At 46.4% G+C, this 25,000-nt stretch overlaps 1 protein-coding gene across 3 annotated transcripts in view; it reads left to right on the top strand.

Annotated features, from left to right (window-relative positions):
• The first annotated feature begins 668 nt into the window (after window positions 1–668).
• The window catches only part of vps53 (VPS53 subunit of GARP complex), a 48,914-nt gene continuing 24,582 nt past the window's right edge, over window positions 669–25,000 (top strand). For all 3 annotated transcript variants that reach the window (XM_083637156.1, XM_083637155.1, XM_083637154.1), the window contains exons 1-7: window positions 669–777; window positions 1,299–1,379; window positions 2,709–2,758; window positions 2,854–2,920; window positions 12,840–12,926; window positions 13,694–13,809; window positions 14,468–14,587. In XM_083637156.1, coding sequence (XP_083493282.1) covers window positions 691–777; window positions 1,299–1,379; window positions 2,709–2,758; window positions 2,854–2,920; window positions 12,840–12,926; window positions 13,694–13,809; window positions 14,468–14,587 — 608 coding nt within the window. In that variant the 5' untranslated portion in view covers window positions 669–690. The remainder of the gene's footprint in view (window positions 778–1,298; window positions 1,380–2,708; window positions 2,759–2,853; window positions 2,921–12,839; window positions 12,927–13,693; window positions 13,810–14,467; window positions 14,588–25,000) is intronic.

The raw sequence follows: 25,000 nt of genomic DNA, 5'->3' as shown, positions 1-25,000 counted from the left end.
TCAGCTGCAAACCACTCTATTATTGCACACTGGAGATCCTGCTCTCAAGAAGCCAGACAGATGTTGTTATCCCCAAACAGCTGCCACTCTTAACTGGACACTGTCCCGACCTTGGCTACTTGCTAGAACACCACAAACAGAGGAGGGGCCAAGGCGACTGAGCTTGACTTCATGCCAAGAATGTGAACACAGCTCCCACTCCAAGGGACCACAGGCGTGCAGGTTGCAGCAGCAGCAACTTTTCGCACTAACCTGTCAGTCGACTCGAACAAAAAAAAGAAAGTTGGGTAGCGGTTTTATTCTAGAAATCAGGTGTCAAATAACTAGTCTAGCCTTTCTGCTGCAGAGGCAGAAAGAAGAGAAGAACAATGCACATCAGGCATATCATTCATGTAGCCTATTAATTAAAACAAATTGACAAAACAAATGTGTGACAACTACAACATAAAGAGTGAAAAATACACATGATGCAACAACAACAGCAACAACAACAACAACAACAACAACATACATTTACATAGAATACATACCGTTGTTGACACTTTATTGGGTCGCTCATGTGGCGCCCAACCTGTGCGCACGATTTCCATCCTGTTCCGACTGCACCTGAAAGCATCGCGTATCTATCCCAGAAGCCTCCTCACCAGGAAGTGGTATGTTCGAGAGCTCCTCTTTGGTTTTGTTTTGACAATGATGGACGATGAAGAACTGGAATTTGCTGAGGATTTTGAGGCGATTTTGCACCTCACCCCAGAGGTGCAATTAGCCATTGAACAGGTAATTATTTTTTCCCTTTGCGGTTTAGGAAACATGCTTGTTGTGTGTCGCTAAGCACAACTAAACAGTTAGCTGTTAGCTAACGCTAGCCACATCACTCACAGACTGTACGCTTACTGGATGTGACACAGCTGGACGTTTTTATCAAGTTTACGTTACATTGGCCGTGTTGAGCTTATAGAGATAAATGTCAGCTTGTCAAACAGCTTCAAGCGTGTGAAATAGCGTCAGCTGGAAATCATGGCTAACGTTAGCATGCGAACCTGTCTTTACCATTTGCCCTTCGTCGATGGTCGTGGAGGTTCAATGGCACACGAATCATAAGTACGTTATGTTATACTGTACTGTACGTTACGGCTGTGTGTGCGGAATGGTTGCCATAACGTGCATGATTGCAAGGCATCAGTTTGGATGCTTTCAAGCCATATGAACTGCCACCCACTCATCACATATCAAAGCCGGTGTAAGCCAAACCTACGTTACAGGCATACCGATGTAATGTGTTTTGTTTTGTGTACCAGGTTTTCCCCAGCCAGGACCCACTGGACAGAGCAGATTTCAATGCTGTGGAATACATCAACACGCTGTTCCCCACCGAGCAGGTAAGCCCCACTGATCATCAGCTCAAATGCTCCTGGACCTGGAGCCTTTGGTCACACACAGACACACCTGTCACCTGATACATCTGTCACCACCATCTCCTAAAGCCCCAGAGTGACACACCAAGTCGACCGCCGGCCATGTCTGGCCTAGTCTGCTTTGGCGGTGGCTTTTCGTCGGGGCGTTGGTGAGAGAAATCACTCTGGTTGGCTGGTCAGGGGTAGCGAGTACTAGGGGCACAGCGCAGGAGAGAAGAGAGGGGGGGGCGGGGGGGGCACAAAAAAAAAGCTCTGCTCATTTTCCAACGTCATCTCATCTGATAATTCCAAAACACAGATATTTTCATGACGACATCCCTTTGGGAAAGTCCATTGACACCTCCTGCTGCATATCACCCATTTAGTGCGGGTTCTCCTTATTTTTCCCCTCCACCACTTCCTTCTCAAAGGAACAAGATTCGAACCCACGACCTTCTTGCTGTGAGGCGACAGTGGTAACTACTGCCGCCCACATTTTTAATCACTGGTCACCAGAGGCACAATAACTGTTTTCTTGCATTGCTTTTACGTTTCAGTTTGTTTTTGCTCATATTGTGGTTTTAATTCCACCTTAGGTTTAGTGTTCATAAAACACTATCTGTTTTAAATGTTAGTTTTAGTATCAGTCCAGTCAGTGTCTGATAGTAATACTGAGGTGAATGCCTATCCAGCTACATGTGAGTATTTGTCATGATGACCTGCCGTTTTGGGTTCCTTCCATTTAGAACTGTTCTCCTTTTTCTGGACAAATGTGAATATCACTCAGAATTAATTAAATGTTGTTTTTCTCATAGGCTGAATATAGATTACAAGGCAACAGCTATTTGTCTGTGTACGGATGAAAAATGATTGTACTGACCGGAAGCGTTGCTGCCTATCATCACAAGAAAAATGTTGATGTACCCTTTTCTCCATGGGGGGGCACTGTAACCCTTTGGGTTGTGCTCGTCAGTGACAGTGCTGTATGAGTGGGGCTTCATAGTATGCATGGATTTGCACCTCATTAGGGTTTATGTGTGGGATAATCAAATAGGTGTGTGACACACAAGGGGTGTGTATAATTGAGCTAATCGTGTAATTTGTTGGTTGGTTGGTGACCACAGAAGTGGCTAGAATGTAGTAATCTACCCTCATAGGCCTCCCACAGTGGCAACAGACAATACAACATTTTTTGAATATTTAAATCAAATTATTGTGATTTTTCAACTGCATAAGCAGCAAGAGAAACTTTAGATAAGTCGGGTATTTAATTTGCTTCATGATGTCTTTCTTGTCCTTGTATTTCTTCCTCAGTCTTTGGCCAATATTGATGATGTGGTGAGCAAGATCCGGCTGAAGATTCGGTGAGTAGATTATTGAGGCTTGACAGCACTTCTGTTTTCCTTGTCTTGTTTTTACCCACAATGTGACTGAGTGCCACTCTGTGTCATGCTGGCAGGCGTCTAGATGACAACATCAGGACGGTGGTGAGAGGCCAGACCAACGTGGGCCAGGATGGCAGACAGGTGAGTTGAGCTGCAGCTCATGAAAAGACAAGCTGAGATGGGCATGGGGGGAAAAAGCAATGATTCGCCCACCTTCTGTCTATTTGAGAACTGTCACATTTTTCTATGTGTGCAAGAAGGCCGTAAATAGCTCTAGTTCGCTAATGCTGCGCCCTATTTGATCCTGGTGTTAGCATGATAGCCTGCGGTCCACCCCACCCCCCCCCCCACCACCACCACCACAACAACTCAAAATCCTGTGGGAACCACTGGGAAGCTATTACCAAGTATATGCACTACATTCTCTCCTTGGGCTTCTGGTCATTTAAGTCCTAGTGAAATCACACAATCTACTCATTTTGCTGGGGACTCCCCTGGACTCCCTCGTCAAGCTGGCGTTCGAGTATATAGATATACTGTAGGTATAGCTGCTGTCGGCAACGCCCCAAGTCGAGGCTGACGACATGAGTCCAGCTTTAAACCAAACCAAACATGAAAAGAATAATTATGTAGCCTATATAGCATGCCTGGATTTCTTTGATCTTTAATAGTCTTTGTCATTGTTACTATATTCAGAACGGCAATTGGTGCCAATTATGACAGCGTAAATGGAGCTAGACTAGAGAAATTAAATAAATACATGGACAGGGATTTGATCGCGCATCGTGTTGCAGATCAATCAAAATACGCCTTGATCGGGTCATACACAGCATGCCCTCATAGGCCAAGATGGACACACACACACACACACACACACACACACACACACACACACACACACACACACACACATTACATAGACACCATCAGGCCTATTTAGTGTTGAAAAAGTAGCATCCTTCCCCTAAAGTTAAAAGAGTGCCACTGATTGGTCGCCCCCGACCTAGAAAAATATGTTCCTCTCCCTCGCCTGCTCTTTCCTCTCTCCACACAACTGCCATGGAAAAGGACAAGATGACTCAGATTCATCCCCACTGCTCGAACTGTTCCTTTTTACGGAAAACACGTCGGGGGGGGGGGGGGGGGGGGTACGTAAATACTAAGATTCCTTTTAAACCCAGGCTTTTGAGTCTTGGCTTTTCTTTTCTTTTTGTGGGAGCGCGTCAGAAGAGAAGCCCGTCCTGATTTAGTCCAGGTCCTCGCTCTGTCAGGGAGTGCTGGTTTAAAGGGAACGTGACACCTGATGGGGGCGCTGCTGCTGCTGCTGCTGCTGCTGCTGCTGCTGCATATGCTCTAACCATCACCAGCTGAGTTGATTAGGTGTGTGTTGTCGTCGGGAGCGTTTGGTCTGGTGGTCCTGTCTTTCCCAGCTAGCTACCGTTTGCTAGCGGAAACGCTCTAACTCCCCCTCCAGACCAATAACATTACACAGTCGCGCGCGCACACACACACACACACACACACACACACACACACACACACACACACAATAATTTCAGTTTGTGTTTCCAACACCACAAAGCCATTCCAGATTTTCCAGAGGGAAAATGCTTTCTGCAGACGGAAAAGATGGAGAGGTGTTCATTTCAAGATGGTGATTGAGACGCAGGATAAAGGGGGCAAAAGAAATCAAGTAAAACTACCGTAGACTGTGTCGACATTTCTCTGTTGACTCGGCTCCCTCTCTGAGCTCAGTGCAATGTACGGGTTGGAATTCAAGATGGTAAAGTTGATGGAGAGCCAGGAGAGGGAATGATATGAGGAGAGAGAGAGAGTGGAGGAGGTCTGGGGAATGATTTCTCTGCTGTTTGTTCTGTGGCGAGCCAGCTAGCCAGTCAAGTCAGCCAGCCAGTCAGTCAGTCAGTCAGTCAGTCAGTCAGTCAGCCAGTCAGCCAGCCAATCAACCAGCCAGTCAGCCAGCCAACCAGTCAGTCAGCCAGTCAGGCAGTCATATTGCAGGGCTGTGTGGGGGGAGATGTGGCTGGAGGCCAGACTGCAGGGGGCTAATGCAACTGATATGTTGGTGTGTGCGTCGGGCCAGGGGGGGGTAGTGTTACTGCTAACATGCTGGTGTGTTGTTGTTTTTTAATCTGTGATTAGGGCTACTCAATTTATCGGATTTTAATCTCAATTACAATTTTGTATTCCCACAATTATGAAAACAAGATAATTGAGATAAAACAATTATTATTATTATTATTATTATTATTATTATTATTATTATTATTATTATTATTATTATTAAATAATAAATCGGTTAGAGTGAAAGCAATGTCAGACTGAAGAATGAAATGGAGTGTAACAAGTTGACAATTCAGTCTGCTATCAGGCTACATTAAGTCAATTAGAAAATCTGCTTTTTATCATCTTAAAAATATAGCAAGAATTAGGGGATACATGTCCAGACAGGATCTAGAAAAACGAATTCACGCCTTCATTTATAGTAGGTTAGACTACTGCAATAGCCTTTTTTCTGGTCTCTCCAAAAAAGAACTTAGGCAACTTCAACTCATTGAGAATGCTGCTGCTAGAGTTCTAACGAAGACTAAGAAAGCTGATCATATCACTCCAGTTCTTAAGTCCTTACACTGGTTGCCAGTGTGTCAGAGAATAGATTTTAAAATACTGTTATTAGTCTATAAATCACTTAATGGCCTAGGCCCAAAATACATAGCTGAATTGCTCCCACGCTACGAACCGTCTAGAACTCTTAGGTCAACAGGGTCCAGCTTATTAACTGTCCCTAGGATCAAATCAAATCACGGGAAGGCTGCATTTACCCACTATGCTTCTGCTAGCTGGAACAAATTGCCTGAAGACCTCAGATCTGCCCCAACCTTACTTACTTTTAAAAATAGACTAAAGACTTTTATGTTTACCGTCGCTTTTAACTGCTGACAGCTACTATGCAAACCCAATGAGTCCTCTATAAGTTTTAGCTCTTTCTGCAACTGCCGCGCCTGTTGCTTATTGCACTTTTTATACTCTTTTTTTTTTAAGTTTTGTTGTGATGCTTTTAAATGTCCATTTTATTTCTTCTTTTCGTTTATTTTCCTGTGTGCTTAATGAAGTTGCTTAACTCATTCTCTGCCAAAGACGTACTCGGACGTACTTTTAACAATGGCGTTCTGTGCCAAGGACGTACTCGGACGTACTTTCATGTTTTGCTTGTTTACATTAGATCAGACCCTTTCCCAGCCTGTGACATTGTTTCAAGTCAAACTGATGAAAGGAACCCGCTAAATCACGTTTAGTATTTATAGTATAGTCACCCATTTAGCAGTAAACAGAGTCCGAAACAGAGTCCGACGATCATGAGCGGCCATTTGTGCATTGAGCAGCATTTGCGGCCATTGATCAGCTGCGAGAGAGAGAGAGAGAGAGAGAGAGAGAGAGAGAGAGAGAGAGAGAGAGAGAGAGAGAGAGAGAGAGAGAGAGAGAGAGAGAGAGAGAGAGAGAGAGAGAGAGAGAGAGAGAGAGAGAGAGAGAGAGAGAGAGAGAATTTGGTCCGTCCAGTCTTATCGATCTGGTAAATAAGTTCCAGGAAGTAAAAGTCAGTAAAAACTTATTTTTATTTTTATTTTTATTTTTTGGGGAAAACAAATACTGTATATGTCTGATGTGTCACTGAGGCAAAAAATAAAAGGCTCAAAAGAGAGTTCTGCTTGAAACGGTGTCCTTCACTAAAAACCTCTTTTGACATATTTCCCTTCCGAAGGAGGGCATTTTTAGTGAAAACAAGCTAACTTCCACTGCTTGTAACTAAACAAGGAAACATGGTAGAGTTTCAGTTTTTTACAAGGGGTAAGAATAGAGTCTCTGCTTTATTGTGAGATATGTTGTGTAATTTTATTCCTAGCACAGAATATTCTGTGGGTCCTGGAAGATCAGGAAATATGCTCAAAATCCTGGCACTGGGAGCACACAGACCGAAATGACCCTGGCAGAGAATGAGTTAATGCACTTTTTATACTCTTTTTTTAAAGTTTTGTTGTGATGCTTTTAAATGTCCATTTTACTCTCTTCTTTTCTTTTCTTTTCCTGTCAACCATTTTATGTGAAGCACTTTGAATTGCCTCTGTGTATGAAATGTGCTATACAAATAAACTTGACTTGACTACATAGATTTAAGATTTACTGTCTTCCTGCTTGGGAGAGGAAGGCTGATTTGAGGAGTCTCTTGGTTGGCAGACGCACACACACACACACACACACACACACACACACAATATCTGTATCTGGCTGTGTTCTGCCAGCTGACTGCGTGTCCTACCAAGCAGCTGCCACTGTATTCTGTTCTGGACCGGCCCGTTGCCATGGCTACGTGGATAACCACATCAGACATGGTACACACCTGCTCCGCAGCCCAATCTTCAGTCAGCTGAGCTCAATATCATGGTGCCAGGAAAGACTTTATTTGAGCATAAATTAGGGCAGCAAACAATCTATCAGTATCGTTTTTTATTTTTTTTATTTTTTTATGAAAATGAAAGGGGTAACAGCCTTTTGGTATGAGTCTAGATTGCGTGTAGAGAAGCCTGGGTTGGAGAAACTCATTAAGGAGAGACAAAACATTTGTTATCAATTACTGCCAGTCCTTCACCGTGCCATTACTTTATGTTGTTAGAGGTGCACCGATCGATCGGCAAGCAATCTGTATCGGCCGATTTTGACCTCAAATATGCGATCGGCTGATTGCCGATATTTCGGCTGATTGCCGATATTTTTTTATATTAAAAAAAGATATAAATAAATAAATAAATAAAAAAAAGCCCTATCACTAATCAGGCTTTCCAACGATATAAAATACAATGCCAATTGGTATTATTAAAGGGGAGAAATAATCGACCGAAATAAAGTTTCCAAACTTTTTTTGAGGAGTTTATATATCGGTGATCGGTGATCGGTAATCGGTGATCGGTCGATGATCGGTTGGGCAGATATTTCCTATAGGCGATCGGTGATCGGTGGCAAAAAACGTGATCGGTGCACCCCTAATTGTTGTTAACCTTATTGCCCAGACACACACACACACACACACACACACACACACACACACACACACACACACACGTGTGCGCGCACAGTACACATGTACACATTCTCACAATCAGACACACGGTATGCCCCCAAATACTCAGACTGCTGACTCCTCCCATGACCAGAGTGAGTGTGTTCTTGTAGATGTGTATATCATTTTTGGTGCACAGATGGATGTCCACTTGGTTTTGGTTTTGAGAGGGACATTGTGTGTGTGTGTGTGTGTGTGTGTGTGTGTGTGTGTGTGTGTGTGTGTGTGTGTGTGTGTGTGTGTGCGTGTGCGTGCGCGGGGGTGTGTGTGGAGGTGGGGGTCTTCCTAAAGAAACGATCTAGTGTAAATATTTAATATGAACTCAGGAAGGGTTGTTCACAGCTTGTTTTAGTTTCAGTGCCTTCATCTTCTCAGTGCTCTGTCTGCGGATCTGTTCTGTCTCGTTCTCTCTCTCAGTTTCCGTCTAATCCTTTTTAGTTTTTCAATCAGTGTTTAACACTATTCTGCTTTCTTAAAAACACCTCAGCCAGGTTGTGAAGTAAACGGTGCAGGTTTACACAGTAGATGTACACTGTCTTGTTGAGGCTAAGCATTGAGACTGATTTTATTATGCCTCCGCCGGCGATAGCCAGGCCAGAGGCATTATGGATCCGGGTTGTCCGTCCTACGTACATACGTCCGTCCAATGTTCGTTAACGCGATATCTTGATGGAGTTTAATCAAATTTGCCTCAAACGTCGACTTGCACTCAAGGATGAACTGATTCGATTTTGGTGGTCAAAGGTCAAAGTTCAAGGTCACTGTGACCTCACGAACGCAATTCCCAAGTTCATTAACGCAATATCTCAGGAACGCCTTGACGGAATTTCATCAAATTTGCCTCAAACGTCGACTTGCACTCAAGGATGAACTGATTAACGCGATAACTCTTAACTGTCTGCCTCTAGAAAAACACATGGTAACACATTCTTGATGTTTACATGCAACAATGTACAAGGTCAAGCTTCCAAGTTTGAAAAGCATCTTTGATAGGTTGATGTGATTGATTGTGTTTGGGGCCTTAACATAGCATTAAATAAGCCCTGGAGTCCAGAGAGCGCTGCAGAGACCATGGCTTATGTGTACATTTAGGGGGGCATCCCATAGAGTCTATATGTGCTGTGGAACCTATTTCTGTTGGCGTGTGTGTGTGTGTGTGTGTGTGTGTGTGTGTGTGTGTGTGTGTGTGTGTGTGTGTGTGTGTGTGTGTGTGTGTGTGAGTGAGAGAACAGATAGCATCTCAGGCATGGAGGCCCTGCTGGGCAGTGGTCTCTCTTAAATGCAGGAAATGAGCAGTAGGCAGAAAGCCAGACGGGCTCAGCTCAGCCCTGGTGTGAGCGACAATTGCAACCTTGGAGGGTCCAGGCTCTGCTGCCTGTGTGTGGTGTGTGTGTGTGTGTGTGTGTGCGCCTCAGATGGCCTCCAGGGCACCTCAGGCTGTGCTGCCTGTGTGTGGTGTGTGTGTGTGTGTGCCTCAGATGGTCTCCAGGGTACCTCAGGCTCTGCTGCCTGTGTGCGGTGTGTGTGTGTGCCTCAGATGGTCTCCAGGGTACCTCAGGCTCTGCTGCCTGTGTGCGGTGTGTGTGTGTGTGTGCCTCAGATGGCCTCCAGGGCACCTCAGTCTGTGCTGCCTGTGTGTGGTGTGTGTGTGTGTGTGTGTGTGGTGTGTGTGTGCCTCAGATGGCCTCCAGGGCACCTCAGGCTGTGCTGCCTGTGTGTGGTGTGTGTGTGTGCGTGCCTCAGATGGCTTCCAGGGCACCTCAGGCTCTGCTGCCTGTGTGCTGTGTGTGTGTGTGCCTCAGATGGCCTCCAGGGCACCTCAGGCTCTGCTGCCTGTGTGCGGTGTGTGTGTGTGTGTGTGTGCGCGTGTGCCTCAGATGGCCTCCAGGGCACCTCAGGCTCTGCTGCCTGTGTGCGGTGTGTGTGTGTGTGCCTCATATGTCCTCCAGGGCACCTCAGGCTGTGCTGCCTGTGTGCGGTGTGTGTGTGCCTCAGATGGCCTCCAGGGCACCTCAGGCTCTGCTGCCTGTGTGCGGTGTGTGTGTGTGTGTGTGTGTGTGCGCGTGTGCCTCAGATGGCCTCCAGGGCACCTCAGGCTCTGCTGCCTGTGTGCGGTGTGTGTGTGTGCCTCAGATGGCCTCCAGGGTACCTCAGTCTGTGCTGCCTGTGTGTGCCTCAGATGGCCTCCAGGGCACCTCAGGCTCTGCTGCCTGTGTGCAGTGTGTGTGTGTGCCTCAGATGGCCTCCAGGGCACCTCAGGCTCTGCTGCCTGTGTGCGGTGTGTGTGTGTGTGCGCGTGTGCCTCAGATGGCCTCCAGGGCACCTCAGGCTCTGCTGCCTGTGTGCGGTGTGTGTGTGTGCCTCATATGGCCTCCAGGGCACCTCAGGCTCTGCTGCCTGTGTGCGGTGTGTGTGTGCCTCATATGGCCTCCAGGGCACCTCAGGCTCTGCTGCCTGTGTGCGGTGTGTGTGTGTGCCTCATATGGCCTCCAGGGCACCTCAGGCTCTGCTGCCTGTGTGCGGTGTGTGTGTGTGCCTCATATGGCCTCCAGGGCACCTCAGGCTCTGCTGCCTGTGTGCGGTGTGTGCCTCATATGGCCTCCAGGGCACCTCAGGCTCTGCTGCCTGTGTGCGGTGTGTGTGTGTGTGCCTCATATGGCCTCCAGGGCACCTCAGGCTCTGCTGCCTGTGTGCGGTGTGTGTGTGTGCCTCATATGGCCTCCAGGGCACCTCAGGCTGTGCTGCCTGTGTGTGTGTGTGTGCGTGCCTCAGATGGCCTCCAGGGCATCTCAGGCTGTGCTGCCTGTGTGTGTGCCTCATATGGCCTCCAGGGCACCTCCGGCTGTGCTGCCTGTGTGCGGTGTGTGTGTGTGTGCCTCAGATGGCCTCCAGGGCACCTCAGTCTGTGCTGCCTGTGTGTGTGCAGTGTGTGTGTGTGTGTGTGTGCCTCATATGGCCTCCAGGGCACCTCAGTCTGTGCTGCCTGTGTGTGTGTGGTGTGTGTGTGCCTCAGATGGCCTCCAGGGCACCTCTCTAAAAGAGTGCTCACATCACCTGACTTCAGTTATCCAATTCATTTATCCAATCAAACGACTGATTGCATTAGGGGGGGGGGGAGGAAGGAGGATGCAATAATTGGTTGTTCTGTTAAGACTTTTTCACCAATGTCACCGACCCAAACAGTTGCTGAATAGCTTAAGTAGCTCTGTCCTCCCCCCTGTCTGTCCCCCCCTGTCTGTCCCCCCCTGTCTGTCCCCTCCTGTCTGTCCCCTCCGGAAAGACCCTGCTGTCCACATTACAATCTATAAATGACTGCTATGAAAATGAGCTTTTAGGTTAGCTAAGAATGTAGCATGGAAATCATTTAGGAGGGCAGGGCACAACAGGCTCATGTGGTCTGCTCTCTCCTTGACCTTGATGCCTGGCTCCTCCTCCACACGTCCACCGTGCAGAGCTCTAAGACAACACAACACGTCCACCGTGCAGAGCTCTGAGACAACACAACATGTCCACCGTGCAGAGCTCTAAGACAACACAACACGTCCACCGTGCAGAGCTCTAAGACAACACAACACGTCCACCGTGCAGAGCTCTAAGACAACACAACACGTCCACCGTGCAGAGCTCTAAGACAACACAACACGTCCACCGTGCAGAGCTCTAAGACAACACAACACGTCCACCGTGCAGAGCTCTAAGACAACACAACACGTCCACCGTGCAGAGCTCTAAGACAACACAACACGTCCACCGTGCAGAGCTCTAAGACAACACAACACGTCCACCGTGCAGAGCTCTGAGACAACACAACACGTCCACCGTGCAGAGCTCTAAGACAACACAACACGTCCACCGTGCAGAGCTCTGAGACAACACAACACGTCCACCGTGCAGAGCTCTGAGACAACACAACACGTCCACCGTGCAGAGCTCTAAGACAACACAACACGTCCACCGTGCAGAGCTCTAGGACAACACAACACTTCCACCATGCACGGTGGTGCAGAGCTCTCTCACGGCTTCTAGGAAGGAAGAGGAATCCTCTGCTGTCAAAGCAAGCTGAATTAGTGTGTGTGTGTGTGTGTGTGTGCGTGCATGTGTGTGTGTGAGAGAGTGTGTGACTTTTCTTTATTTCTGTGTTTGCTCTCCCGGTGTCTACTTGTGTGTCTGAGAGGTGCTTGTAAAAGTGGTAAATTCCTTGCACAGCTGGTGCCGGCTGTTAGCATTCCTTGTGTGTGTGTGCACACGCATGTGAGTGTGTGTGCGTGTGTCTGTGTGTGTGTGTGTGTGTGCGTGCGTGTGTGTGTGTGTGCGTGCATGCAGGACAGTCAAACTTGTGTCTGCACTGCTGCCACAGCATTGAGCCAAGTGAAGCCAATTACCCTGGCATCAAAGAGCAGCTGGCGTGTCAGATGATAGAGCAATATTAGAATAGCACTTCAGCTATCTGTGAATGAAACTGTCTCATGTGATTTAATCTCGCCTGGCTTTATAGGCTGTTAAACCTGCTAATGATCTCCTTTATCCATTATAGTGACAGCCTTTATGTAGAGCTTAACCTACTGCCTGTATGTCAACTGAAGACCCATCACCCATCACATACCTAACTAGCTTCTCAATTAGCCATCCAATTAGTTTGAATTTGACATGGCTCCTATTCCGGAGTTGGGAACGGCCATCTGCAGGATCTTTTTTTTTTTACATGGAGTTGGACCCATGCCAACGATGAAAACCCGCTCTGAACACAATGTGAGAGAACTATCATTCTGTTTTCTCCTCCACATTTTCAGGCCTGTTCGGACATCTGACACGTTGCCCATTTCAAAAGACACAGATCACCACGCTCAAATTGGTCATTGGTTTCCATCTTCTCCCACTGTATTTATTTGACTTGATCTGTCCTCATGTGCTTGTGTTTGTGTTGGACAGGCATTGGAGGAGGCCCAGATAGCCATCCAGCAGCTCTTCGGCAAAATCAAAGACATCAAGGACAAGGCCGAGAAGTCTGAACAAATGGTATGCGACGCACACACACTCAACACACACACACACACACACACACACACACACACACACACACACACACACGCACACATGCCCACACACACACACTGAAAGCTAGCAGGTCTGAAGCATACCAGGGATTTGACCCTAGCACAAGGCAGACACAATCCACATATTCCTTTTGTTGCTATAGCGGACAGCGGGGGAGAATGTTATTTTAAGTAGAGGTAATGTACCTTCCACATGTGTGTTTGTTCTGTGTGTGTGTGTGTGTGCGTGTGTGTGTGTGTGTGTGTGTGTGTGTGTGTGTGTGTGTGCGTGTGTGTGTGCGTGTGTGTGTGCGTGTGTGTGTGTGTGTGTGTGTGTGTGTGTGTGTGTGTATGTGTGTGTGTGGCGTGTGTGTGCATGGGTGCGTGCGTCCGTGTGTGTCGGGGGGTTCACAGGAAGGACAGTGGGCTGGGTGGGTACTGGTAAAGTGAATGAGGGGAACAGTAGTCCGTCCCCTCCCTCAAGAGGCATGTTTAAACAATTATTTCTCAAACCAAAGGGTGTGTCTTTTTCCTCCTCTCTTTTCATCTTGCTCTCCATCTCTTCATCTGCCTCTACCTCGTGATGCTCCATCCATCCATCCATCCATCCATCCTCCAACTTCTCCACCTCTCTCCATGCCCCTTTCTCCTTTTTTTCTTCCATCACTCTCCACTCATTTTCTCCATACGCTCTCGTCCTCCACCTTCTCATTCACCCTCCCTGCCTGTCTGGCTCCTCTTCTTGGACAGGTCAAGGAGATTACCAGGGACATAAAGCAGCTGGACCACGCCAAGCGCCACCTCACCACCTCCATCACCACGCTCAACCACCTGCACATGCTGGCAGGCGGCGTGGACTCCCTAGAGTGGGTATTATATACTCGCATTATTGCAACACAAAGACTCGCTTTAAACCGTAAAAACTGGCTTTCGGCAAAACGGAAGAAAGTATTTTAAATGTAGGCAATAAACTCCTATAGCTCAGAGATAAACACAAGTGTTTTTATTCATCTGTGAGTCTAGGATATAGGTAGAGCATTTAGCTGCTGCCGACGCAAGGCAGGTGCTACATCAAACCGTAATGTAAGCCACAAATCAGCGGTTGCATGATAGTTTTATTGCGTTACAGACAGTTATGATGTCGACAAAGTATGCTGCCTGGAGGTAAAAGCTGCTTTATTTGATGCAGCATTCTGATCTCAAACTAAAACCAGCAAAGAATTCCTCCCAACATAATGCTCTCGTTCAGGGTAACCTTGTTGCGCAAGGAGGGGGTACAAAATAATGACATACTACGCAGTCTTTGCAAGCTGCAAAATCATTTAAACCTGTGCTATCTATATCCTCGTCTGTTTATGTTTTAGTGCACGTTTATTTAGACGTGGTAGACTGAGGGAGACACAGGACAGAAAGCTCTGTGATGACAGAAGCTTTGGATTTACCTCTTAACTGTATCTCAGGTCTTTCTTCTATTGAATAGTGATGATGTGGAAATAATGGAGACAATCCCAATGTGTTTTTCAGAGCCATGACCAGGAAGAGGCAGTATGGTGAGGTGGCCAACCTGCTGCAGGGCGTGGTCAACGTGCTGGAACATTTCCACAAGTACATGGGCATACCCCAGATCAGACAGCTTTCTGAGAGGTAACTAACACAACACAACATGGACATACCCCAGATCAGACAGCTTTCTGAGAGGTAACTTAACACAACACAACATGGACATACCCCAGATCAGACAGCTTTCTGAGAGGTAACTAACACAACACAACATGGACATTAGGGGTGGGGGAAAAAATCGATTCACCTAAGTATCGCGATTTTTAATGTCACGATTTTTATTCCAGAATCGATAATCGCAAATAATTTTTTTTTTTTTTTTTTTTTTTTTTTTTTTTTTTTTGGGTGCTTGCAGTAAGGCCACTCACTGAACAGCAGGCCAGGCGCCGCCTACTGGTTTACTAGTGGTTTTATTACTTTATTAGTTAGTCGGAAGTAATAATTACACTTCAGGGTTAAAGTGGGTGCATCTCATTGTAAAATTGGACTTCAAACGGCCCAAATCTGGCTTCAAACGGCCCAAATTTCACGCGCGTTGGCCCATATCGGCCTGGCCTGCTTGGTATCTAATGCCCGGCCTGAATTATGATCCCAGTCCACCCCTGTTTTTAACTATATCGCCCAGCCCTACTCATGATATATAATATACAGTCTCTAGTGTATGATTCAACTTTTCCCATGTTCTAATCTAGTGTAAAAAAGCAAACAAACTGAAAAAAGAAAAGAAAAACAAAAACAAAAACAAAAATCGCAATAAATCGTAATATCGAATCGCAATAATCGTAGAATCGCAATACTTAAGAATCGCAATATAAATCGAATCGGCACCCAAGAATCGTGATAGTATCGAATCGGGAGATAAGTGAATCGCCACAGCCCTAATGGACATACCCCAGATCAGACAGCTTTCTGAGAGGTAACTTAACACAACACAACATGGACATACCCCAGATCAGACAGCTTTCTGAGAGGTAGCTAACACAACACAACATGGGCATACCCCAGATCAGACAGCTTTCTGAGAGGTAACTAACACAACACAACATGGACATACCCCAGATCAGACAGCTTTCTGAGAGGTAACTAACACAACACAACATGGGCATACCCCAGATCAGACAGCTTTCTGAGAGGTAACTAACACAACACAACATGGACATACCCCAGATCAGACAGCTTTCTGAGAGGTAACTTAACACAACACAACATGGACATACCCCAGATCAGACAGCTTTCTGAGAGGTAGCTAACACAACACAACATGGGCATACCCCAGATCAGACAGCTTTCTGAGAGGTAACTAACACAACACAACATGGACATACCCCAGATCAGACAGCTTTCTGAGAGGTAGCTAACACAACACAACATGGGCATACCCCAGATCAGACAGCTTTCTGAGAGGTAACTAACACAACACAACATGGGCATACCCCAGATCAGACAGCTTTCTGAGAGGTAACTAACACAACACAACATGGACATACCCCAGATCAGACAGCTTTCTGAGAGGTAACTAACACAACACAACATGGGCATACCCCAGATCAGACAGACTTCTGAGAGGTAAATAACACAACACAACATGGACATACCCCAGATCAGACAGCTCTCTCAGAGGTAACTAACACAACACAACATGGGCATACCCCAGATCAGACAGCTTTCTCAGAGGTAACTAACACAACACAACATGGACATACCCCAGATCAGACAGCTTTCTGAGAGGTAACTAACACAACACAACATGGGCATACCCCAGATCAGACAGCTTTCTGAGAGGTAACTAACACAACACAACATGGGCATACCCCAGATCAGACAGCTTTCTGAGAGGTAACTAACACAACACAACATGGGCATACCCCAGATCAGACAGCTTTCTGAGAGGTGACTAACACAACACAACATGGACATACCCCAGATCAGACAGCTTTCTGAGAGGTAACTAACACAACACAACATGGGCATACCCCAGATCAGACAGCTTTCTGAGAGGTAACTAACACAACACAACATGGGCATACCCCAGATCAGACAGCTTTCTGAGAGCTAAGTAACACAACACAACATGGGCATACCCCAGATCAGACAGCTTTCTGAGAGGTAGCTAACACAACACAACATGGGCATACCCCAGATCAGACAGCTTTCTGAGAGGTAACTAACACAACACAACATGGACATACCCCAGATCAGACAGCTTTCTGAGAGGTAACTAACACAACACAACATGGGCATACCCCAGATCAGACAGCTTTCTGAGAGGTAACTAACACAACACAACATGGACATACCCCAGATCAGACAGCTTTCTGAGAGGTAACTTAACACAACACAACATGGACATACCCCAGATCAGACAGCTTTCTGAGAGGTAACTAACACAACACAACATGGACATTAGGGGTGGGGGAAAAAATCGATTCACCTAAGTATCGCGATTTTTAATGTCACGATTTTTATTCCAGAATCGATAATCGCAAATAATTTTTTTTTTTTTTTTTTTTTTTTTTTTTTTTTTTTGGGTGCTTGCAGTAAGGCCACTCACTGAACAGCAGGCCAGGCGCCGCCTACTGGTTTACTAGTGGTTTTATTACTTTATTAGTTAGTCGGAAGTAATAATTACACTTCAGGGTTAAAGTGGGTGCATCTCATTGTAAAATTGGACTTCAAACGGCCCAAATCTGGCTTCAAACGGCCCAAATTTCACGCGCGTTGGCCCATATCGGCCTGGCCTGCTTGGTATCTAATGCCCGGCCTGAATTATGATCCCAGTCCACCCCTGTTTTTAACTATATCGCCCAGCCCTACTCATGATATATAATATACAGTCTCTAGTGTATGATTCAACTTTTCCCATGTTCTAATCTAGTGTAAAAAAGCAAACAAACTGAAAAAAGAAAAGAAAAACAAAAACAAAAACAAAAATCGCAATAAATCGTAATATCGAATCGCAATAATCGTAGAATCGCAATACTTAAGAATCGCAATATAAATCGAATCGGCACCCAAGAATCGTGATAGTATCGAATCGGGAGATAAGTGAATCGCCACAGCCCTAATGGACATACCCCAGATCAGACAGCTTTCTGAGAGGTAACTTAACACAACACAACATGGACATACCCCAGATCAGACAGCTTTCTGAGAGGTAGCTAACACAACACAACATGGGCATACCCCAGATCAGACAGCTTTCTGAGAGGTAACTAACACAACACAACATGGACATACCCCAGATCAGACAGCTTTCTGAGAGGTAACTAACACAACACAACATGGGCATACCCCAGATCAGACAGCTTTCTGAGAGGTAACTAACACAACACAACATGGACATACCCCAGATCAGACAGCTTTCTGAGAGGTAACTTAACACAACACAACATGGACATACCCCAGATCAGACAGCTTTCTGAGAGGTAGCTAACACAACACAACATGGGCATACCCCAGATCAGACAGCTTTCTGAGAGGTAACTAACACAACACAACATGGACATACCCCAGATCAGACAGCTTTCTGAGAGGTAGCTAACACAACACAACATGGGCATACCCCAGATCAGACAGCTTTCTGAGAGGTAACTAACACAACACAACATGGGCATACCCCAGATCAGACAGCTTTCTGAGAGGTAACTAACACAACACAACATGGACATACCCCAGATCAGACAGCTTTCTGAGAGGTAACTAACACAACACAACATGGGCATACCCCAGATCAGACAGACTTCTGAGAGGTAAATAACACAACACAACATGGACATACCCCAGATCAGACAGCTCTCTCAGAGGTAACTAACACAACACAACATGGGCATACCCCAGATCAGACAGCTTTCTCAGAGGTAACTAACACAACACAACATGGACATACCCCAGATCAGACAGCTTTCTGAGAGGTAACTAACACAACACAACATGGGCATACCCCAGATCAGACAGCTTTCTGAGAGGTAACTAACACAACACAACATGGGCATACCCCAGATCAGACAGCTTTCTGAGAGGTAACTAACACAACACAACATGGGCATACCCCAGATCAGACAGCTTTCTGAGAGGTGACTAACACAACACAACATGGACATACCCCAGATCAGACAGCTTTCTGAGAGGTAACTAACACAACACAACATGGGCATACCCCAGATCAGACAGCTTTCTGAGAGGTAACTAACACAACACAACATGGGCATACCCCAGATCAGACAGCTTTCTGAGAGCTAAGTAACACAACACAACATGGGCATACCCCAGATCAGACAGCTTTCTGAGAGGTAACTAACACAACACAACATGGACATACCCCAGATCAGACAGACTTCTGAGAGGTAAATAACACAACACAACATGGACATACCCCAGATCAGACAGCTCTCTCAGAGGTAACTAACACAACACAACATGGGCATACCCCAGATCAGACAGCTTTCTCAGAGGTAACTAACACAACACAACATGGACATACCCCAGATCAGACAGCTTTCTGAGAGGTAACTAACACAACACAACATGGACATACCCCAGATCAGACAGCTTTCTGAGAGGTAACTAACACAACACAACATGGACATACCCCAGATCAGAAAGCTTTCTGAGAGGTAACTAACACAACACAACATGGACATACCCCAGATCAGACAGCTTTCTGACAGGTAACTAACACAACACAACATGGGCATACCCCAGATCAGACAGCTTTCTGAGAGGTAACTAACACAACACAACATGGGCATACCCCAGATCAGACAGCTTTCTGAGAGGTAACTAACACAACACAACATGGGCATACCCCAGATCAGACAGCTTTCTGAGAGGTAACTAACACAACACAACATGGGCATACCCCAGATCAGACAGCTTTCTGAGAGGTAACTAACACAACACAACATGGGCATACCCCAGATCAGACAGCTTTCTGAGAGGTAACTAACACAACACATGAAGTTACCGTTCAGCAACCACATCAAAATGATCTCCAAAAAAATTAAATTCCACTTGTATAACTTCAGACAAATAAGGAGCTGTCTGTCCACAGACGCTGCGTTTTTATTTTTACACTCGATGATCCTCTCGCATCTGAATTATTGTATACCGTAAATTCCGGACTATAAGCCGCACCTTTTTTCCCGTTTTTTGGGCTTTTTTGGCCCCTGCGGCTTATATAACGGTGCGGCTTATCTATGGATTTTTTCAAAAAAAAAAAAAAAAAAAAATCTCTCTTTTTTAGCACTCTTTCTAACTATAAATCCTATATAACTATAATAAGTTTTAATTTCCTCTCTTGCCCTCTTTTCACCACACTGTATGACACTGTGTGCACTGTAAAAAACAACACAGGTGGTGTTGTGTTATGTTGTTTTGTTGAAATGTTAATAAATGGGAGCTTCCTCAAACAGCCATCTCTTTCCCGACAATCCCCTCTGTGCATGAACCCTTACATATGGTAATTAAACATTAAAACACAATAAAAAAAATTAAAAAAAATACCATTAAAACACCCGCGGCTTATAGTCCGGTGCGGCTTATATAAGAAAAAAATAGTCAACTTTGCAGGTGCGGCTTATACACCGGTGCGGCTTATAGTCCGGAATTTACGGTAAATAGCTGGTCGTTGACAGGAGTAACTACTCTCAAACCAGCCGAATTACTTTATAAAAAAGCCCTGAAAATACTAGATAAAAAACCCTTTTCTCATCACCACTGTCATGTCATACGTAAATATGACATGCTAAGTTTTGAGAACTTTAGAAATTTCACCTCTGCCTGTTTAATATACAAAGTTCTACATGGACTGGCGCCGCCTCCTCTGGCTGACTTCATCAAATATCGTTCGACCGCCAACTCGACCCGTGTCACTCGGGCCATTACAAACAAGGTCTGTGAGGTCCCCTTTAGAAAAACTTGCTTTAGCCAGAGGACCTTATCCTACATGGGAAGCACCCTCTGGAATAATCTACCTCTCTTTATTAGAGAATGCCCTAGTCTCGCCACCTTTAAAGGCCAATTGAAATTGTGGCTCAGATCAAACCAACAATGTGATCATTTTTAGCATATTGTCTGTCATGTTTTGCTGCATGCTCTGTGTGTTTTACTCACCTTGTGTTTTACTAACCTTTTATACTATTCATTTTTTGTATTATTAATTTTTTTTTCTTTTCAAGATTGCATCAACCTGTCATGGGACTACAGGTGGAAACTAGCCCTTGGGCTAAAACCTGGCATATTTACTGTACGGCTGTACTGTCCATTAATGTGCAATGTCCCATCTTCTAAATAAATGAATCTGAATCTGAATCTGAACATACCCTCCAGTGCGCTGGCCATCTTGAACACAACACAACACAGCCGTTGCTCCAGTCATGCAAATAAGCTCAATGGGACAAATGTAGAGCAGAGCTTCATTAGGCCTTTTACATAAGGCAAGTGTATTTGTATATATTTGCAAGTGTATTTGTATATTCAAAGTGCGTTACATAAAATTGTCTTTTTGTTCCAGGTGTACCTCATACATCCTTAGGGTGCAGGGTAATAATAATAATAATAATAATAATAAAATTATAATAAAATTATAATTGATTACATATATATAGCACCTTTCTAGATACTCAAAGTGCTTCACATATCAAGGAGGGGGGGGGGGGGGGACACTCAGCTCGTCCACCACCTATGTGTAGCACCCACCTGGGTGATGCACGGCAGCCAGAGAGAGTTGAGGACTGAACGTGCCAATTAAGTAACAAGGGTGCGAATTTAGCTAGGGCACCGGGGATACACCCCCCAAGGCATCGGGGATACACCCCCCAGGGCATCGGGGATACACCCCCCAGAGCATCGGGGATACACCCCCCAGGGCAGCAGGGTTACACCCCCCAGGGCATCGGGGATACACCCCCCGGGATTCACCCCCCAGGGCATCAGGGATACACCCCCCAGGGCATCGGGGATACACCCCCCAGGGCATCGGGGATACACCCCCCAGGGCACCGGGGATACACCCCCCAGGGCACCGGGGATACACCCCCCAGGGCATCGGGGATACACCCCCCCAGGGCATCGGGGATACACCCCCCCCCCCAGGGCAGCAGGGTTACACCCCCCAGGGCATCGGGATACACCCCCCAGGGCATCGGGGATACACCCCCCCAGGGCATCGGGGATACACCCCCCAGGGCATCGGGGATACACCCCCCCCAGGGCAGCAGGGTTACACCCCTACTCTTGCGAAGAGTGTCTGTGTTTGGATCTTTATTGACCACAGAGAGTCAGGACCTCTGTTTAACGCACTGACGGTGCTCGCTCACAGGACAGAGTCCCTGTCTCTGCCCTGCGGCATTGAGGAGATTATTACTGGTCCTCCAACACCACTTCTAGCACCAGTCTCCCTCCATCCGAGGAGAATCCTAGGCCAGACCTGCTTAGCTTCCCCCTGAAAGCCAGGAATGCCATGCAGGAGCCACTGGTGCTGCGGTGGAGCGGTTAGGGGTTTGGTGCCTTGGCCACTTGGGCTGTTGGGTGGGCAGCGGTGCTGTAACAACAACAGCCTCTTTCCAGTGGCCAGTTAAGAGCTGAATCACTCCTCTACACAGAGGAAATATTCTACTACTTGTCAACTGAACTGCTGAAAAGTGGTTAGAGTTTTTATTGGTGTACTCCTAGGCTTATTATAGGGCAGGCAGGGATGGAGGAGGTATTTTACGCATTACATCCTGTTTATACACGCGCGCGCGCACGCACACACACACACACACACACACACACACACACACACACACACACACACATATATACACACATATACACACACCACGGGAAGGAAGCACACTGAATAGGGTCCTATTATGCCTGCATTTCTTCATTGAGAAATTTGAGAGCGTTTCAGACTCTAATTAGCTTAGGGTGTGTCTCTATGTCTGTGTTTTCTTTCTTACTGTGCTGTGTGTTCACACCAAGGTGAGAGAGAACAAAAAGCTTCAATCGCGTGAGTTTGTCCGTGCAAATTATTCGCCAAAGTTTACAAATTTCAACTTGAGCGAATGGGCGATGAGGCGATATATCGCGTCATTCGCACTGCAGAATTCCCGCCTCACTCGCGCCACCTGGGGGCGAAATCAAGTCTACTCACGCGTTATGTATGTAATCTCTTGCCAACACACATTTTCTAATATCGCCCAGGTGTATATGCACAGTTAGTTAATAGTTAGTGTATGTATGCATTACTGTTTGCTTGTGCCTGCAACTCTGTCCATCCATCTATCTGCCACAACACATTATTACCACCAATAAACATGCGGCGGCTTTAGCTCAGGAGGTAGAGCGGGTCGGCCAATGACGCAAGGGTTGGCGGTACGATCCCCGCTCCCTCCCAGCTGCTGTCGTTGTGTCCTTGGGCAAGACACTTAACCCTCCTTGCTCCCGATGGTGTGTAGGCACCCTGCGTGGCAGCCTGCCGCCATCGGTGTATGAATGGGTGAATGTAGACTATCTACTGATTGTAAAGCGCTTTGGATAAAAGCGCTATATAAATGCAGGCCATTTACCATTTACATGCTAATGTGTCTGAAGTGAAGCTTAAAAACATTTCTGTTTGCATTAGAGAGTCTCATACAAATCCTGTTGCCATTTTTTACGCGCGCACACACACACACGCGCGCGCACACGCACACACACACACACACACACACACACACACACACACACACACACACACACACACACACACACACAGAGTGCATTGTGCAATGGGCTTTTCCCCACAGCTTTAACTGATTCAATTTCCCTTTATACACACATTTTCCCAATAACAGCGGAATCGATTGAGGACACGTTGGCCAACTTGTTCAGGTTCAAAGCGGTGCTTAGTGGGGATGGAGTTCTGCTCTGTTTGGACTGAGGTGTGGCAGACAGACAGCGTTCATAGCAAACAACAGCTGCGTGGAAGAAGTGACTCTGCTGGAGAAACAGATGATAGGAGAGACTCAGGGAGGATGGGAAGGGGAAAGATATGAAGGCAGGGCAGACAGCTGAGCTGGACATAAGCAGTTCAGAGAAAGTATCAAGGCTACTCTGTGAGAAGCACGGAGAGGGTGACGCATCAGCCAGCAGAATACCACACATGCACAGACAGACAGACAGACGGACAGACAGACAGACAGACAGACAGACAGACAGACAGGCAGACAGACAGACAGACAGACAGACAGACAGACAGACAGACACACAGACACACAGACAGACAGACAGGCAGGCAGACACACAGACAGACAGACAGACAGACAGACACACAGACAGACAGACAGACAGACACACAGACACACAGACACACAGACACACAGACAGACAGACAGACAGACAGACACACAGACAGACAGACAGACAGACACACAGACAGACAGACAGACAGACGGACGGACGAACTGAGAGGACCAAGGATCAGAAGAACCTCATTCGGGGCGTCTTGGTGGCTCGCCTGGTAGAGCACATACCACAAAGTGTTAAGTCCCTCACGCAGCCGACCCGGGTTTCCAATCTGATCCGAGGTCCTATGCTGCATGTCACCCCCCCCCCCTCTCTCTCTCCCCACCTTTCCTGTCTGCCTACTGTCCTATCTAATAAAGGCAAGAAATAATAATTGTAAAAAAAAAAATAACCTCATTTGAGGGGAAGAACAACTACTCACAATGGACTATCTCTCCACCCTCTGCTGTAGCATTTCCATGGCTTCAGACAGGCACAGGCCTCGGTTAACCCTGTCCTGGTGGTCCTCAGCCCACCCAGGCTCTCCTGGGCCTGGGCAGAAAGATAGACTCAAGTAGACCTCATGTAAAGGATTCTCTGCCGTGTGTCTTTGTGCTGCTCTCCAGGAGCCAGACAGTGTATTCACATTCAAGAAAACAGACCTGTGTACATACAGACAGACAGATATATATAACATACAAACTCATGTACTCCTTCACTGATATGAACAGGGACTAAAATTAACACCGACCAAATGTGGGTAGAAATTGTCAGTGGCAGGTAACTCTGTCAGTTCTACCAGCCAGTGTGGGAGGTGATCTAGCTCTTCAGCCTGGAAGAAATATATTTGGGTTTTTCAATAGTTTCTACAGTACTGAGGCTGTAATTGGTGGCTGCTATGACACTGCACTGTCACTGGTCCTGTCTTGCCAGCAAGCAACTTGCAAACTTCCATTGGGTTAAATGAAGTGATGGTGAACGTAAATAGAATTATAACTAATATTTGCATAAAGAACACAAGCTAGATTGTGGCACAGAAAGGCTACAGGAAACTGGAAACGATAGCATTTAAAGGAGAATTTCGGTTTTTTTGAACCTGGAGCCATTTCCTGGCATTAATTATGAATTGGCCACTCACCTAGCGATGTCTGCAGCGTTTCTGGGCGTCCTAGCGTTGTTTTGAGATCAATATCGTCCAAGTCAGTGTAAAATGGAGTTGATTTGGGGCCAAGTGGTAGCCTGTATTTC

The sequence above is a fragment of the Poromitra crassiceps genome (genome assembly GCF_964638095.1).
Source record: "Poromitra crassiceps genome assembly, chromosome: 5".
Lineage (NCBI taxonomy): Eukaryota > Metazoa > Chordata > Actinopteri > Beryciformes > Melamphaidae > Poromitra > Poromitra crassiceps.
Note: the sequence above shows the minus strand (reverse complement) of the source record. Positions and strands in the feature narration are given on the sequence as shown.